Source organism: Eubalaena glacialis, chromosome 1 (assembly GCF_028564815.1).
Source record: "Eubalaena glacialis isolate mEubGla1 chromosome 1, mEubGla1.1.hap2.+ XY, whole genome shotgun sequence".
Taxonomy (NCBI): Eukaryota; Metazoa; Chordata; class Mammalia; order Artiodactyla; family Balaenidae; genus Eubalaena; species Eubalaena glacialis.
Window position 1 is genome coordinate 94,465,612 of NC_083716.1, and position 17,562 is coordinate 94,483,173.

Consider the following 17,562-nt stretch of genomic DNA (forward strand, 5'->3'; position numbering starts at 1 on the left):
CAGTTGCTCAGAGAGTATGTAGGGAAATACAGGATATCCCCCTAGTGTGGTCCTTGGGGGTGCCTGCTTTCATTCAGACTCACTGTCTAAGCATATTATTTCTTCTCAGTGTCTTTGCTTCCCTGGGTTTCCCTCTACTTTCTAGTGTAGTCTAGCAACGATGAGGGCGTGAGTTCTGGGGCCAGACTCCCTGGATTCTGTTATGGACTGAATGTTCATAACACCCCACCCCACCCCCCATTCCTGCATTGAAGTCCTAACCTCAAATGTGATGGTGTTTAGTGGGGACTTTGGGACATAATCAGGTTTAGATGAGGTCAAGAGGGCAGAGCCTTCATGATGGGATTAGCATCCTAATAAGAAGAGGAGGAGAGACCAGGACTCTGTGAGCCAGGAAGAAAATCTGCCCCAGTTCCAGTCTCCAGAACTTTGAGACCCGAATTCCTGTTGTTTAAGCCACCCAGTCAAAGACAGATTTGGATCTCAGCCCTGCCACTGGTTAGGTAAGTAAACCTGGGCAAATTTCTTCATCTCTGTTCCTCACTTTCCTCACTAGTAAAAAGGGCTATTAAATGAGTTATTTCCTGTAAACACATGCATGCACGTTCACATGCAAACGTACACACACAGATACTCACACACATTCACACATGCGTGCACATGAGCACACACACACAATCAGTATTAGTTGTCCTCCCCTTCCTGGGATCCTTAGGGGATGAGGTGTGTTTTCAGGCTTTGGGAGTGCTTGAAACTCCAGATTGGCCACCCAGGGAGCTGGGAGGATATGAAGGTCTTTTTCCTCCTTCATGGCTCTGGGGGGTTCCACTACAAGCCTTGCCCAGGAGACAGCGGAGGGAGAAGAATGCAGGAGCTGTGCCCTGTGGTGGGATTCTCAAGTGAGAGGTAGGAGGGGAGAAATGGGGGCTCAGGTTCAGGGGGTAAGTAACCGTGGCAGATTCAATCGTTCTTAGCTTGGGTTTTCCATCAGTATTACTGAAATGCTGAGTTAGTACTGGGCTGTGTCCATTTCTCTTTTCTGAATGGAGACAAATATGAGAATTATGTGTAATAGCAGCTCTTAGAAGTTAAGTGTGGCTGCATCTTTGGCTGGTGCTTTATCTGCAAGGAGAGCAGTTTGTTTGGGTCTTTAAAGGCCAGGGTCTCCTGTAACCGTGTACTTTCTTATTATCTTCTCTGTGCTTTGTGTCACCCACATTCCACATGCGTTGCTGGTGGGTCCTGGTGGCAGGGAAGATGGCGGAGGGAAGGATTTAGGCTTTGGTGGTGAAATGAACCTTGGTGATGGACATGAGCAAATTCTAAGCACACAGACAGAAGCTTCTGTTTCCTGCTTTGACATACTATTTTCCTGAAAGGTGAACTAGTTTCTAGCTTTGAGTGTAAAGTATAAGAACACTTAAAAAACCTGGAAATACCCTTTCTGAACTGTTGGAACTTTGTAGAATGTTTTGTGGTAACTCTTTCCCCGAGTATTCTGGTAGCCTACTTGTGGAGCAGTTTTTTACCCCACTGCCTGCCACTGAATAATGGTTTTCTTATGAAATTTCTACCAAATAAGTTGTAGATTACAGACTCCAGGTTTCTTTTTTAATAGAATTTCTAATTTCTTTCTTGAAGATGCAAGCTTTTTCACTTGCCTATTAATTACCATAATGTCAACTGAAGAAAAATGCACAGCCTACAAGTTGCAAGTTAAGTTTCATTTGGGGACCTTACTGAGAACTAGAGCCTGGGAAACAGCCTCTCAGATGCTCTGAGGAACTGTCTGAAGAGGTAAGGCAGGAGCCAGGGCATATAGGAGATTTTGCTGGAAAAACAAAACAAAACACATGTAGTCAAACATGAAAATATTACTGCTAATCACAAAAAACAGACATCTCAAGTTAATGATTATAGTGCTTTTCTGTGTATGCGAAGATGCCAGATTCTGGGCTCATGGGAATCATTCCTTTGATGTGCTCCTCAGCTGTCTGGGCCAGTGTCCTGTTTTTCTCCACCTCGAGTACCCTGAGGTGCACCGCTGGGGGCAGCTGCAGTGGCTCATGGCCACATTCATTGTTGACTAAACTGGCTAGCAACATTTTCTGTCCACAATAAGAAAGGTTATTCATAATCCTTTGTTTATTTTTGTAATATTCTCAGAAGTTGGGTTCAGTGTGGCCAGTGTTGTTTTTTCCCAGTAGGTTTTCTAGTGCCTGGTTTCTTTATGAAACTCAAGTTTACAAGGTTCACTTGGAAATTGCTTCATGCTTCTTTTTTTTTTTTTTTAGCATTTAAGTGTTTTCTTCATATGGTGTATGGAATTTTAAGATCCATTTAGTATAGTTATCAAGACATTAAAAATGTAGTCAGTGCTGTTGGGTGGCTTAGTGAACAGTTTTCATTGAAATGAAGAGTCCCTAAGGGTCAGAAATTTGAGAAGAAAGTGGGCTCCACCCAGTGGGCTCCATGACTTTGTCATCGGTGTGACCTTGTCATTGATATTGCCTCATTGGGGAGAAAAGTGCATGTGAGATACAGACACTTTTATTGAAACCTACTTTCAGAAATTTAATGTCAGAACATGTTTTTAATTGAATTATTTTTAAAAGATTCAAATGATCTCCTTTATTTGCTTATTGGCAATAGAACTTTTTATTTTCTCTTTAGTGGTTGCTTTAGTGTTTATAGCAGTTGTCTTTTTTTCTGATAAACTTTGGTTTTCTTTAAGTTTTTATTGAAATATAGTTGATTTACAATGTTGTGTTAGTTTCAGCTGTACAGCAAAATGATTCAGTTATACATATATATACATTTTTAGGTTCTTTTCCCTTTTAGGTTATTATAAGGTACTGAGTATAGTTCCCTGTGCTATAGAGTAGGACCTTATTGTTTATCTATTTTATATACAGTGGTGTATATCTGCTAATCCCAAACTCCTAATTTATCCCTCCCCCCTTCCCCTTTGGTAACCATAAGTTTGTTTTCTATGTCTGTGAGTCTGTTTCTGTTTTGTAAGTAAGTTCATTTGTACCATTTTTTCAGATTCCACATATAAATGATATCATATGGTATTTGTCTTTCTCTGTCTGATTTACTTCACTTAGTATGATCATCTCCAGGTTCATCCATGTTGCTGAGAATATGTTTTAATTTAAAATATAAATTCATTACTTAGAGTTTCTTATAAAAAAAAGACCTCATCATTTTAAGTCACATGTAGATTATTAAATCAAGGTAAAATGAATTATAAGCCTTTCATTACAGGCCCAGCAAAAACCCTTAGGTTGCACTTAGCTTATATTTTCTGACGTTGTTCCACAACTGGTGGACTTCTGAATTATACTTTTGTAGGAAGGAGAAACACAGTACCTGGGGCTTTTCTGAAGCAATGAGCTTTGGGTGTGGGTCTTCCTTTCCTTCACTGCACGTACTGTCTGAATTACTATCAAGGCTTGTTTGTGTTTGTTTTTCCTGCCCCTCTGCCCCCAGATGTAAGCGCTGTGCGACCTGCAGTCCCCTCTGCAGCTCGCTCAGGCACCTCCCCTGTAACTCAAGTCTCTTCTTTACAATCATGGGTGCTGGTTGAAGGCACTGCTGGCCCAGGGCCGCGGGGCCCCCGCTGTGAGCACGTAATGAATCACAGCAGCTTTGTGATGGAGAGGTTCCATACGCTAGTCTTTTTGTTGTTGTTGTTGTTTTTGTGAAAATATATCTTTTGCATAATCCATGAGATGGGTGGGGATTTGGACTGTTATTTGGGGGCAAGGGAAAGCCCCTTGGATAACTGGAGTCATGTTTGTATTTTAAAACTGAATTCTATAAAGTCGTTTGTGTCTTGACTTGTGCTATTTTAGCCCAAAGAGATCGCTCTGCAGATGCTGTCTGGTCTTTATCCTTTGAGGTGAGTGAGGGTCTGAGAGTGCTGGGGTGAGCAGAGAAGGAGGATCGGCACTTCAGCCATTTATCATGACCTTGGGCTCATGGGTACCTGGGATTGCATTCCTAGAACCATCGGGTAATGGGGCATGTGGCTTCTTAAGGGAACAGTGAGGATTGTGATTGCAGCTGAGACTGAATTCTTAAGTGTTTAACAAAGTATTTTAGCCACCAGCACTCATTTCCCTATACAGACAGGTTCAGATGGACTCTGTCCCCTTGAAAGGAAGAAACAAACAGAAATGCATATAAACACTACCAAATGTAAAATAGCTAGCTAGTGGGAAGCAGAAGAATCTTTATGTGGGTTGTGAAATTCAAAGTCTGATTGCTTTTAATGGTTGAATTTTTCATGGAATTATTTATGTACAGAAGCAGGTAAGGAAAGGACTTTAGCAAATTTTTGTGATGGTTGGAAGAGGTCACTGGTCAGTGAGGCAGTAGGTGTGGATGTGGAGAAAGTTTCTAAATTTTAGTGTTATATTGAGAAGCAACTTTTTATTTATTAAAATCACATCAAAGAAATCCTAATGTTGGAAACTCCTCCCATGATTATCAGTTATTTTACTGACCCCTCATTTCTCTGAACAATGAAACACCAAACTAACCCTTACACACAAATTTATACATTGACAGAGAAAACAGAAAACCTTCATTAACTGAACAAATGACCAAATGTGATTTAACACACACATGAACCAGCCCCTCACATTTTGCACATATTAATTATGTGTTGAGTTAAGTAAACCCGAAATTATTCCAAGTGGATCATGATTAATATCATGTATGTTCCTTAGATTTTTCGTACATTTAAATATTTTAGAAAAGTAGTCCTGAGACCCAAGCTGTTAGTCAAAACCTTCTGTAATACAATGAAAGGAACGACCGTAACATGTCAAGTTCTGGTGTGTAAGCTCTAATCTTCTCAGGCATAGGTTACAAGTTCACAACTGAGTTTTTAAAATCCATTAATAGTTTATTATGTGGGATTAGGAAATAAGTTTGTATTATGACATTGCTTGGCATTTTTGTTGCGACTTAATAGTCAATATTCATAAATATTTCATGTGCCTTGAAAAGAAAGTGTATACTCTTTTATTAGAATACAAAGTTCAGTATGTAACTATACGATAAAACTCTTTTCTGTTTATATATTCTAAATCCTTAGTTGTATTTTTCTTCTTGATCCGTTTTGACCAGAGTGGTTTATTAAAGTTACCCATTGTTAGTGTGTCTGTCTGTCTGTCTCTCCTTGTCAATATTTTGTAGTTTCTTTCTTATGAAGGTTGCACCTGTGTTTTGGGGGACATAAATTCATATCTATTACAATTTCATTAGGAATTGTAGCTGTTAGCATTAAAAATATCTTTCTTCATTGTTTTGTTGTTCACATAATGTTCCTGGCCTGAGTCTTAAGTTGTCAAATATCAAGATCATAACCCTTGCATTTTTGATTTGCATGTGCTGGGAATAATTTCACTTCTCTTCATTTTTTAGCCTTTCTGAATTATTTAGTTATAAATATACATATATTTATTTTTTGATACATTTTTAATTTTCAGTGACTAAACTTCCCCTACCTTAACCTGTGTGCCAATATATAGTTGCTCATGTATAATATAGTAAGGAAGGTATTTAACTGTATGTTTAGGTGAATTATTTTTAAAAGGGAATTTTTTCTCTAAAATCATAATTATAATCACTGTGTTTGTAAATTCAATCTTTCTGTTCTGGGTTTCTTTCAAAGTCAGATGTATTTGTGTAAATTACACTGAAAAAAGTATGATTATCTGTGTGAAAGTTATTTTGGCGTAAGGAATTTTAAATTTCTGATATGTTCTCTACTTATGGAGCAATAGGTGTGCTTACATTCAAAGTAAAATTTTGCACTGTTGCTCTTTTAGAGCGTGTGTTAGAAAACAGTGGCAAATGTGATCCCAGAGTTAGGGTCCTAATCAAGGGAGACTCACTAAGCTCTATTTTATGAGTATAAATGTTTACCTAAGCTGGAAGGTGAAATCCATTTGGGGCAATAAAGGACCATGGGCAATAAAGGACGTTTTGCAGTGCTGGTTTATGGAAAACATTCAACAGACAGTGGCTGTTTTACACAAAGTGCCATGCATTGTTTGAAACTATTTGGTCATTTACACACTATGCTTAACATAAACGCTATCTGGGATGTGCCAGTCTTTTCTTCTTCCTCATTTATCCCACACCCTAGATTTTGTCACCTGCCAAAGTCAAGTAAATCTTTTTTTAAGTAAGTCTACTTTTTTCTTTTTCTTTTGGCCACACCATGTGGCATGTGGGATCTTAGTTCCCCAACCAGGGATCAAACCCACATTCTCTGCAGGAGAAGTGCAGAGTCTTAACCACTGGACCGCCAGGGAATTCCCCAAGTAAATCTTACCTAAATAGTTGAGATAAGCCCTGAGTCATACCAGCGTGGTCCAGTCAACACATCTCTCCAAAAACAGAAGTGAAATACAGTATCGCTAGATCAAAAGGTCTACAGTGGCAGTCATGTTTGCATTTAAAGATTTTATTCCAGAAGCATAGTCTTGATATTCATCTTCTTCCCCTGCCCATAAAAGCAGATGCCATACTGACTTAGGCAAAAACACTTGCTGACAGTTTAACTTATGCAGCTCTTGTCAGTGAGGCCCACTGACTTAGTCACTTAGGTTGTTAACCTTGTAGAAGCAGGTGTGTTTGAGATGCACCAGTGGTGGATTGGGTGTCAGATTAATTTTTTCCGATAGGAAAGCCTTTCTTTACGTAGCCTAAGTACAAAATCTATAGAATTCTGGCATTTTATTGTCTGCCACCTGGTTAAGCTGCCTGAAAAGAGAGGATAGTATAAATGAATACGATTCCTAAATTACAGGATGTTATAAAGCTACAATTTTCTTCCTTTCCAGGGTGTACAGCATTTTAATTGCTTGGTAATAAAGTGTAAACTCTTCAAGGACAAGAAACATGTCTGTCAGGGCTGAGAGGAGTGTCTGGTCCAGACTTAGGACTCTAAGAATATTTGTTCAATGAATGGATGAAAATGTTTTCAAGAAGATACTCTGTTTTCTTCATAGATGAATACAAATGTTTTGTATTGTTTAGGTAATCCAGAATTGCTTCAAGTATTTTTCAAGAGCTTGTGTGTTTCCCAAACCCTAACCCAATGTGTCTTCTGGCTAGTTTCCCGCTGAAGGGTGTGCCTGTGCACCTGTGACCAGGAGCTCAAGCGTGCTTGGTGCTGGGATGTGTAAGGAACGCAAATGTAGTGTTTCCTGTCATCTTATTGTTGTCGGACCCAAGTCCATGTGCCAAACAAACCAAACAAACCGAAACATTGGAGTTTGAGCAGAGAAAGTTTCGGTACAGGGTCAAGCAAGGAGAATGTGTGGCTCGTGCTCAAAAATCTCTGATGGTTTGGGGGGAAGAGTTTCTATAGGCAAAATCTGGGGGGAGGGCTGCCGGGTGTGTGATCCTCCTCTGATTGGTGGGGAGATAACCGGGTTGGGCTCCAGGAATCTCCATCATCAGCCTTGTGGTTCCAACCAGTCTGGGGTCCCTGTGCTTGTACTCAGCCTGAAGTCACCATCCTCCACCGGGTGGGCCCCCAGTCCCTGTAGAAGAGCTCAGAGATCCGTGTGTGTCAGATTGTTAAGTACATCCCTTGAGGAGGAACTGCGACCCTGCCCCGTCGCTGCACCAGCTGCACTCCTGTTTCCCGACTGCCTTTCCTTTGTTCTCTCACTTTCATTAGTAACTCAGGGAAGGTCTCGGAGGCTGAAGCCTTTCTCCTACAAACAAGAAACGGGGGACACGGAAAGGCTTTTGTACCGGGGAGGGCCCCGCAGGGTCCTGCTTGGTTTCACTTTCAAGTGTGAAATATTCAGATGAAGATGGTCCCAGGTGCCTTCCTCTGTCTGAAAAATGCTAGTTTTAATAAATTGTTGGATTTGTTCAGTTAAGCCAAGCAAAGCCAACACAATTTTAAAAGTTGCTTGACTGCATCTTTAGGAAAGTTTTGTTAAGTCATGCATTTGGACAGTTTTTAGAGTAACTCCTGGGTGAGCAGGTTTTCAGGCAGGTGTCAGCGCGTCGTGTTTCCGTATAAAGGGACGCTGCGTGTGACCCTTGGCTCCACTGCCGTCATGTGGTACAGCGGCATGCCCGCAGCCGACGTTTCTGTGCTTTACTGAGTTTCAAGTAAAAATTTAGAGATAACAGTTCTAGGCCTTTCTACCAAACTGGTGTTTTTTCTTTCTCTTTTCTTTTTATATCCCCTGGCAGGACAGTTAAAGACAGTACTAGAAACTCCTGAATGAGTAAACACTGACCATTTTCATCCCCCAAAGATTGCAGATGTGAAGCGGAAGAGGAGACCTCTCCCCCCAAGAAACAGCTTTCTCTTACCCTGTAGGACTCAGTGCCAGATTCCCTCATCATCACATGGGCCGTTACGCTTGTGGTACTGTGTAAGCAGCACTGCTACCCATGCTGGTATTTGCCTTTTGCTGTCTTGGGTGTTGCTGCCTCTGTGGATTTATGGAACCGATAATGCAAATACGTGGCTTCTAGTGACTCTTTCTTAAGCTTGGCTGTTATGTCTTCTCTCCGAAGGTTCAGTAATGACTTTTGGTTTTTGCACTGTAATCTTTTCAGTTTTCTACTATATGTGGAACACTCTGGCGTAAGCTGATAATACCTAAGACACATCCTTGCTATCACACTCTTCAAAATCTCCTTGGAGGGACAGAGCACATACTCACATACAAAAGAGGGAATATCTGAAATGTATCAGGTGACTTGTATTAAAGGGTAGACTCAAGAGGCTGGGAAGGTCAGGATGAGCTATGGAAGTTAGGGAGTGTTTCAGAGATTACTTAGGCTGGAGCTTTAAAACACTGTTTTCTTAGAGATAGCAGCTTGTCCACATTATCTACACTTTTCAGCTTCTCCTCAATTCTAGGTGATCATGGGAAACTACTCTAGCCAGAGAGACATAAGGAGACATCTGCTACGAATAGGCATTACACATGCCTTCTTGTTGCTTCCTTTCTTCCTTCTTCATTTTACCTGGAATGTGAGAGTGATCCGTGGAGCCATGGCTGCCATTTTTCCACTTGAGGAAAAGACCATTAAAAAAATGTTGGCTCTAACCTGTTTGTAGTCACTGAATCAGTACCAACCTATCTCAATTTTGTTTGTCATTATTTACTCAGACATCCTTTTTACAGCTGAAAGCAATTTTTAACCAGTACAGATATATTTAACACTTTTGCCATATGGTCAAGTGACTAGTTGTCAAAAATTGATTCATATTTTAAATATCTCATCACTACATTAAACAAATGGCTGACATCACTCTCTATATTAGCCTAAAATGAGCCAAACTTTTAAGCTGGTGGGGGGGAGGAGAAGGAGGGGAAGGACTAAGTTATAAACAAACATGAATGAATGATATTTCTCCTCATCTAGTCCCTGTGTCTTTCATTTCTCACGTGTGAAGCCAATTAAGGAAAAATTATGTGGTAAAGTAGTAGCAGTGTTGCTTTCCATTGAGATTTCCTGTGGATGGTTAAAAAATGACATTTCATGGATTAGGACTTTTTGAGGAATTGCTTAGGACCATGTGATATTTATAAAAATATTCTTTGGCACGTAACATTGCATGAGATAAAATATGAGAAACCTCAGTATATTTACAAGTAACATTTCATGTAGGGAAAACTTGGGGAAATAATACTATGTTTTAAAATAATAAAGTCAGAGGTTAATCATATCTTTTATGAGTTTTGACTTGAGCATGAATGATTTTATTGTGTTTCTTTTCCTTGTTCTGAAAATGAAACCTTGTGTTAAGTGGACGACTAGCATTTCCTCCATAGTTTCCCGTCGATCTCTCAGTGTATTTCCCAAGGAATATAGAAATACTGGATTATTAGCTAATGAATTCCAAAGTTAGAGAACTTTGGATTCACTCTAAGAGTCTCCTTAAGGGCTAGACTCTGCATGAATATAAAGATTTGTAATCTAAAAATGATAATTCCATGCGTGAAGATGCTATCTTTATTTTAGTTTTATGTATTTTGTTACATTATTTTTAGCCATATTACCTCTAGTGAAAATCATTTGTTAATCCCTTTTAATTAGCTTTTGAAATTTAGTCATAGTTGGGCTATGGTTTACTACTTTGAAACATTAAACAGTTTGTGGTATGTTTGCCTTATATGGTCTAAAGAGTAAAAAGTATTTGATTGCAAATCTTAATTCTTAGATTTAAACTTGAGACCTAATTTTTTTGGAGATTGAGATAGTGGAATATTATTAGGCTAGAAGTATTATATTCTAGTTGATATGATATTTTTTGGTGAGTCTGGACTCACTTCCCAGCTCCAGACAGAAATGCTAAATTATCTTGGTGAGATTTCTTATCCATCCTGTGTTTCAGTATCGAATTTGGCTTTCTTAATTCTTTCTTGGGATTTTGCCAGAGTCAACTAGAAAATGTGTCATGTACTTTAAGCTTTGAGGAAAAAAGCATTGTGAAATGCCACAATTATCAAAGTAAGTCTAACCACTTTTTGATTATCCACTCTGTGATTTTTCTCCCAGGAATCTTTAATCCCACAACAGCTTCAGTGACTACTTGGCACACATTTGATCAGAGCAAATTCACCTCATTTCCGGCTAATTTTTGCACAACTAATGCAAAATACTTTTGGTTAACCTACACCTAAATTAAGTAATAAAACACACCAATTCCAAAATTCAATACGTTTCCCAGGCCAAAAAATGCATTTAAGAACATATTTCCAGTTTTTGATTATCCATTCCACTTCTTCCTTGTATAAGCAGGGCAGTTTGTATATTAAAGATGGATTTTTAGGGGTGCATCTGTGCCAATCTCAATACCATAATCAAAGAATTATCCTTCGATTATAACAATTGAAAAAGTTGCAACAGGAAATGCACCTGCTGTTTCCATATTAGTCTACCAGTTTAGTGATTAGATTTAACCTTTGTCAAATGTCTTTACATAAATTGGCAGATATGTGCATTTATTGGCGTAAAACCAGGATGTGGCAGTAACATGAGTGATTTGCCTATTTTTCTGGTATTAAGCAGATTTTTCAAATTCATTCAGGTGAGTCATGAAAGAGACAGACTCACAGTTTCTCTGTGACCATTGGGCCCTCTTCCTGGGGTTTTGTATTTGTGGAGCGTGTGAAAGCTTTGACACTTGACACCTGACCCATTGAAATGCAGCTCAGCCTAGTGGGGGGCGCCCGACAGGAGGCTGCCGTGAAGGCAGAGCCCCCATCCTCTGCTTGCCGGGTATGAACTCACTTTGTGGACGGTCACTATTGTTTGAGGTGGTTGGAGCTTTTCACAGCTGGCTTATGGCAATTTATATTCTTTCTTTTGTCTTTTTTGCGCAGCTGTGGTGAACTTGGACAATTCTGTGGTTGACCTGGAGACCCTTCAAGCTCTCTATGAGAATGTGAGTAACAGGGAAATTTTATGTGTGAGGATGTAACAACATATACGTCCAGGTTCGTTGCTTCCATGTCCTCTGAGGAAATTTGTTACGGGGGCAATTAATTTACATAACTATGGGTTTGTAAAAATAATTTCTAGGAAAATATTGAATAAATGTGTGGTCTCATAGTTTTCAAAATTGTGATTCAAACCATGTTGTACATGAGGTCTTTCAGATTCCCTCTTTTGAAATATAATCAATACTTAGGCGGAGGCTAATTTGAGAGGAGTATAGTGTGACGCACTGATGCATTTAATCTTCACGTGGAAACTATCAGTAGCTGCTATTATTACCCATTTTACAGATGAGGAAACTTGGCATGGAGAGTCCACACGTCCTGCCCAAGGTCACAGAGGCCGTGTTGGTGCTGAGCCTGGGATTTAATTCATTCTGACTCTGTTTCTCTATCTGCCGGAGTTTCATTCACTGAGTGGCAGGACATCGTGTCTTTCTTCTAGTAGCACTTTCTCTTAAGAAGTTGGCAGGGAAGGGGAGTGAGGAGAATGACCAGGGCGTGGTGCTCTCAGAAGTGCAGTTTGGGCAGGGCTGCATGAAATGGCTGTAGCTGGGGCACAGCATTAAATGACATTGATTCACATAGTGAGAAAGAGATTCTCTTTTCAGTGTGCTGGATTGTATCTGGGAGAAAGTCTCCGTGTGCCCCTATTTTTTTCATTTTGTTTCTGTTCTTGCCTGTGGTCTGGCTGGTATTTAAACCTCTGTGCTCTTTGGGGCCTGGTCTTGGTTGGTCCTGGGCTTTTCTGTGCCCAGTCAAGTAATTTCTGGCTCTGGAGACACGTGTGGTGGGCAGGAGTCAGACCCCCGGCCCTGACCACCCCCTTGAGGAGAATGTGTTCCACCTGCTTGTCCATTCTTGGATTTGGTACTTTTAAAGCATGCGTCCATGCAGTGTCCCTTTGAGGCTGGGATTTCTCCTGGCGTGTCACCCAGTCTGTGGGTGATGTAGCGCTGGCGCCTGGGCCCCATCGTGGGTGCAGACACATGACTCGATCACGAGGTGGAGAGGGAGGGCATGAGTGTTTTGTTACCTGGTAGTCAGTACATGATGGAAACTGGAAAAAATGGTACCATTTGGAGGTACAGAGAGCTTTCATTTCCCTCGAGTGTTTCCTGCCAGCCCTCTCTCAACCAAGAACCAGGTGGAAGAAAGGAGGAAACACCAGGGAAAGTAATGCCTTCAACAGGTCTTAACGGTGTGACGTCGGTGTGCGTGTAAATGTGTATCTCGTGCACACATTCCATATACTATGTACATGCGTTTATGTAGATACATAATATACATGTCTGTATATTATATGAAGACACATGAACATTTTATTTTAAGCTGGTATATCCATGTGCAGAAACATATACAGAAAAAATAGAGAACATTGGGGACAGCTATATTTATGAGGGAAGTTTATTTTGCAGTGATTTAGAGTATTTTATTTGGGAGTTTTTAGCCTTTCAAAGTAAATTACTTTCACAAAATATAAATTTCTGACTCTGGACAAACCAGATAGCTACCCAGAATTTCTTACTGTCATACCCCGTGAAAGGAGAACCAGTACCGAATGGCACTGGTGACACTTGTGGTTTTCTTTATATTGTTGATGTCTTTAAATTTGATGGTTCAGACTTCCACTGTGTCAGGAAAACAATCACTTTTTGGTGGGAGTGGTTCACAGTGATACTAGTTTTGGTACGAATGGGCTGGATTGTTTTGATCACCATCTTCAGTAGAGGAACTTAAAGCACCCATTACGAATAACAGATAATTGTATATGCCTTGTATACAGACAGAACTCATGCTAATTCCTGAGTAACATCCATTAAAATACAGACCCAAAGAAGGCAGAACTATTTCTTTTGTCCACGACAACGTCCCCAGCACTTAGATTTAGGTAGTATTGGGCACTTAGGAAGTATTCAGTAAACATTAAATTATATATGAATTGATGAGTGGAATCTGCTGGTAGGCTTGGTTCTAAGACCTCTTTGGACTTTCTGTTATATGGTTTTCAAATACGTTTTGCCTCTTCAGACTGATTGATAGGATCGTGAGTAAGGTTCCATATTGAACATGTTTGTTCTATTTTTACTTCTTTGTGATAACAGGACTGCATGTGCAAAGTAATGAGTGATTCTTTTTAGGAGGGTGTGGTAGCTTACTGTAACCTGCTCTACACAAAAAGTGGTGAGAAGCGGAATGGTTGAAACTTTGAAAAGGGTAAATGAGAGTTTAAAATTTTTACGTATTTTTAGAATTCTGGGTCATTAAGGATAGACTCCCAGGGACCTATTGGCATATAAGGGTCTTCAGTTTTCTAGAGATGAAGACTGAGACATATCTGTTACTTTCTGACTGACAGACAACAGTGGTGGATGAAGGCTTCTCCAGTTAGGTGATGAATGTGCTTCTAGCAAACCAAGGAGCTCCCCCTAAATTAAGAGAAAATTGAGATACATATTCCCTAGTAGTGAAAAATGCATTTGTTCAAATCCCTTCATTCCAGTTGTTTAAGTTCCTAAAACAGCCATGATCATCTAAAAATCAGGGTATCTGATTTTTAGAATAGTAATAATTTAATGTTTATTATACAGCAAGCACTGATCTAAGTGCCTTATATTTAATCCTCCAAGTGCCTTACCCTCGACTTAGGAGGAAGAAGTATTATTGTTAGAAAAGAGGGAACTGACCCAGAGAGCTTGTCAGCTCAGCTCTGGGGGTGACCCTGGTCCCCTCCTGATGACTGTGCTCTGAGGCACAGAATTTCCTGACTCTCAGGGAGAACTGGACAGGACCTTCCAGTAGGAGCAAAGACACACTGTGTGATGGAGGGAACTCGGGTGAAAAGTCAGAGGAACATGGCCCAGGTTCCAGCACCACAAGCTCATGGACACCTCCAGTGACTTATTGATGCTTCTTCAGCTTCAGTTTCCTCATTTTTAAATAGGGTTTCTAATAATTCATAAGGAGAACATCAACTTTTTGTCACCATCAGATGGATTTAAAAAGAAGTTTCTAGGCCATTCAACACTACTATGATTTTTTTAAAATAAAAATAAATGTGGGCATAGAACTTAAAATATCTAAGATTGTCAAACAGCAAATAACTGTCTCTAAGGCTGGTAGGACTGAAGGTAAAAAAGGTTGTGCACAATGTAAATTAAATTAAAACTGGACCTTCCCCTCAAGGGTCTGAAGATTTTGCCGAACGAAGCAGAGTAAATACCCATGTGTTTATAGGCAACATGAATTAACAGGGAATACATTTTTAAAACTTCTGTCAAATTTAGATTGATACCACTTTATTTACAATCATCGTTTAAAAATTTGAATTTTTTTCTTTTAAAACAGTCTCAGAGGTACAATAAAGTTGCAGGTACACTGTGAAGAACAATTCTTCTTCTGTATCATTTGCAAATAAATTGTCAACATTATGCTTGATAGTCACTCAATACTTTAGTGTGTATTTCCTACAATGTAGCACACACTTAACCACAATGCAACCAGCACCACCATGAAATTGACATTGATATACTGCTGTCCTCTAACCCTCAGATCCCAGTGCTTTGCTGGTTGTTCCAATAATGTCCTTTGTAGGTAGGACATCTTTGGAGTCTTGTTGTGCTTTATATATTCTTTTCCTTGGGCACTTGCCTCTTTTTTTTTTTTTTTTTAAACATCTTTATTGAAGTATAATTGTCTTACAATGGTGTGTTAGCTTCTGCTTTATAACAAAGTGAATCAGTTATACATATACATATGTTCCCATATCTCCTCCCTCTTGCATCTCCCTCCCTCCCACCCTCCCTATCCCACCCCTCCAGGCGGTCACAAAGCACCGAGCTGATCTCCCTGTGCCATGCGGCTGCTTCCCACTAGCTATCCGTCTCACATTTGGTAGTGTATACATGTCCATGACCCTCCCTCACCCTGTCACATCTCACCCCTCCCCCTCCCCATATCCTCAAGTCCATTCTCTAGTAGGTCTGTGTCTTTATTCCCATCTTGCCACCAGGCTCCTCATGACATTTTTTTTTTTTCCTTAGATTCCATATATATGTGTTAGCATACTGTATTTCTTTTTCTCTTTCTGGCTTACTTCACTCTGTATGACAGACTCTAACTCCATCCACCTCATTACAAATACCTCCATTTCATTTCTTTTTATGGCTGAGTAATATTCCATTGTATATATGTGCCATATCTTCTTTATCCATTCATCCGATGATGGACACTTAGGTTGCTTCCATGTCCTGGCTATTGTAAATAGAGCTGCAATGAACATTGTGGTACATGACTCTTTTAGAACTATGGTTTTCTCAGGGTATATGCCCAGTAGTGGGATTGCTGTGTCGTATGGTAGTTCTATTTTAAGATTTTTTAAGGAACCTCCATACTGTTCTTCATAGTGGCTGTATCAATTTATATTCCCACCAACAGTGCAAGAGGGTTCCCTTTTCTCCACATCCTCTCCAGCATTTATTGTTTGTAGATTTTTTGATGATGACCATTCTGACTGGTGTGAGGTGATACCTCACTGTAGTTTTGATTTGCATTTCCCTAATGATTAGTGATGCTGAGCATCCTTTAATGTGTTTGCTGGCAATCTGTATATCTTCTTTGGAGAAATGTCTATTTAGGTCTTCTGCCCATTTTTGGATTGGGTTGTTTGTTTTTTTGATATTGAGCTGCATGAGCTGCTTGTAAATTTTAGAGGTTAATATTTTGTCAGTTGCTTCGTTTGTAAATATTTCTCCCATTCTGCGGGTTGTCTTTGCGTCTTCTTTATGGTCTCCTTTGCTGTGCAAAAGCTTTTAAGTTTCATTAGGTCCCATTTGTTTATTTTTGTTTTTATTTCCATATCTCTAGGAGGTGGGTCAAAAAGGATCGTGCTGTGATTTATGTCATGGAGTGTTCTGCCTATGTTTTCCTCTAAGAGTTTTATAGTGTCTGGCCTTACATTTAGGTCATTAATCCATTTTGAGTTTATATCTGTGTATGGTGTTAGGGAGTGTTCTAATTTCATTCTGTTACATGTAGCTGTCCAGTTTTCCCAGCACCATATATTGAAGAGGCTGTCTTTTCTCCGTTGTATATTCTTGCCTCCTTTATCAAAAATAAGGTGACCATATGTGCATGGGTTTATCTCTGGGCCTTCTATCCTGTTCTATTGATGTATATTTCTGTTTTTGTGCCAGTACCATACTGTCTTGATTACTGTAGTTTTGTAGTATAGTCTGAAGTCAGGGAGCCTGATTCCTCCAGCTTCATTTTTCTTTCTCAAGATTGCATTGGCTAATCGGGGTCTTTTGTGATTCTATACAAATTGTGAAATTTTTTGTTCTTGTTCTGTGAAAAATGCCAGTGGTAGTTTGATAGGGATTGCACTGAATCTGTAGATGATTGCTTTAGGTAGTATAGTCATTTTCACAATGTTGATTCTTCCAGTCAAAGAACATGGTATATCTCTCCATCTATTTGTATCATCTTTAATTTCTTTCATCAGTGTCTTATAGTTTTCTGCATACAGGTCTTTTGTCTCCTTAGGTAGGTATATTCCTAGGTATTTTATTCTTTTTGTTGCAGTGGTAAATGGGAGTGTTTCCTTAAATTCTCTTTCAGATTTTTCATCATTAGTGTATACAAATGGAAGAGATTTCTGTGCATTAATTTTGTATCCTGCTACTTTACCAAATTCGTTGATTAGCTCTAGTAGTTTTCTGGTAGCATCTTTAGGATTCTCTATGTATAGTATCATGTCATCTGTAAAGAGTGACAGCTTTACTTCTTCTTTTCTGATTTGGATTCCTCTTATTTCTTTTTCTTCTCTGATTGCCATGGCTAAAACTTCCAAAACTATGTTGAATAATAGTGGTGAGAGTGGGCAACCTTGTCTTGTTCCTGATCTTAGTGAAAATGGTTTCAGTTTCTCACCATTGAGAATGATGTTGGCTATGGGTTTGTCATATATGGCCTTTATTATGTTGAGGTAAGCTTCCTCTATGCCTACTTTCTGGAGGGTTTTTATCATAAATCGGTGTTGAATTTTGTCAAAAGC

General features: G+C 39.5%; 1 protein-coding gene across 1 annotated transcript in view; it reads left to right on the forward strand.

The window, feature by feature from the left end:
• The window catches only part of LOC133091320 (formin-2-like), a 345,797-nt gene that overhangs the window by 201,123 nt on the left and 127,112 nt on the right, over positions 1–17,562 (forward strand). Inside the window, 1 exon segment of the mRNA XM_061190473.1 lies at positions 11,394–11,455. Coding sequence (XP_061046456.1) covers positions 11,394–11,455 — 62 coding nt within the window.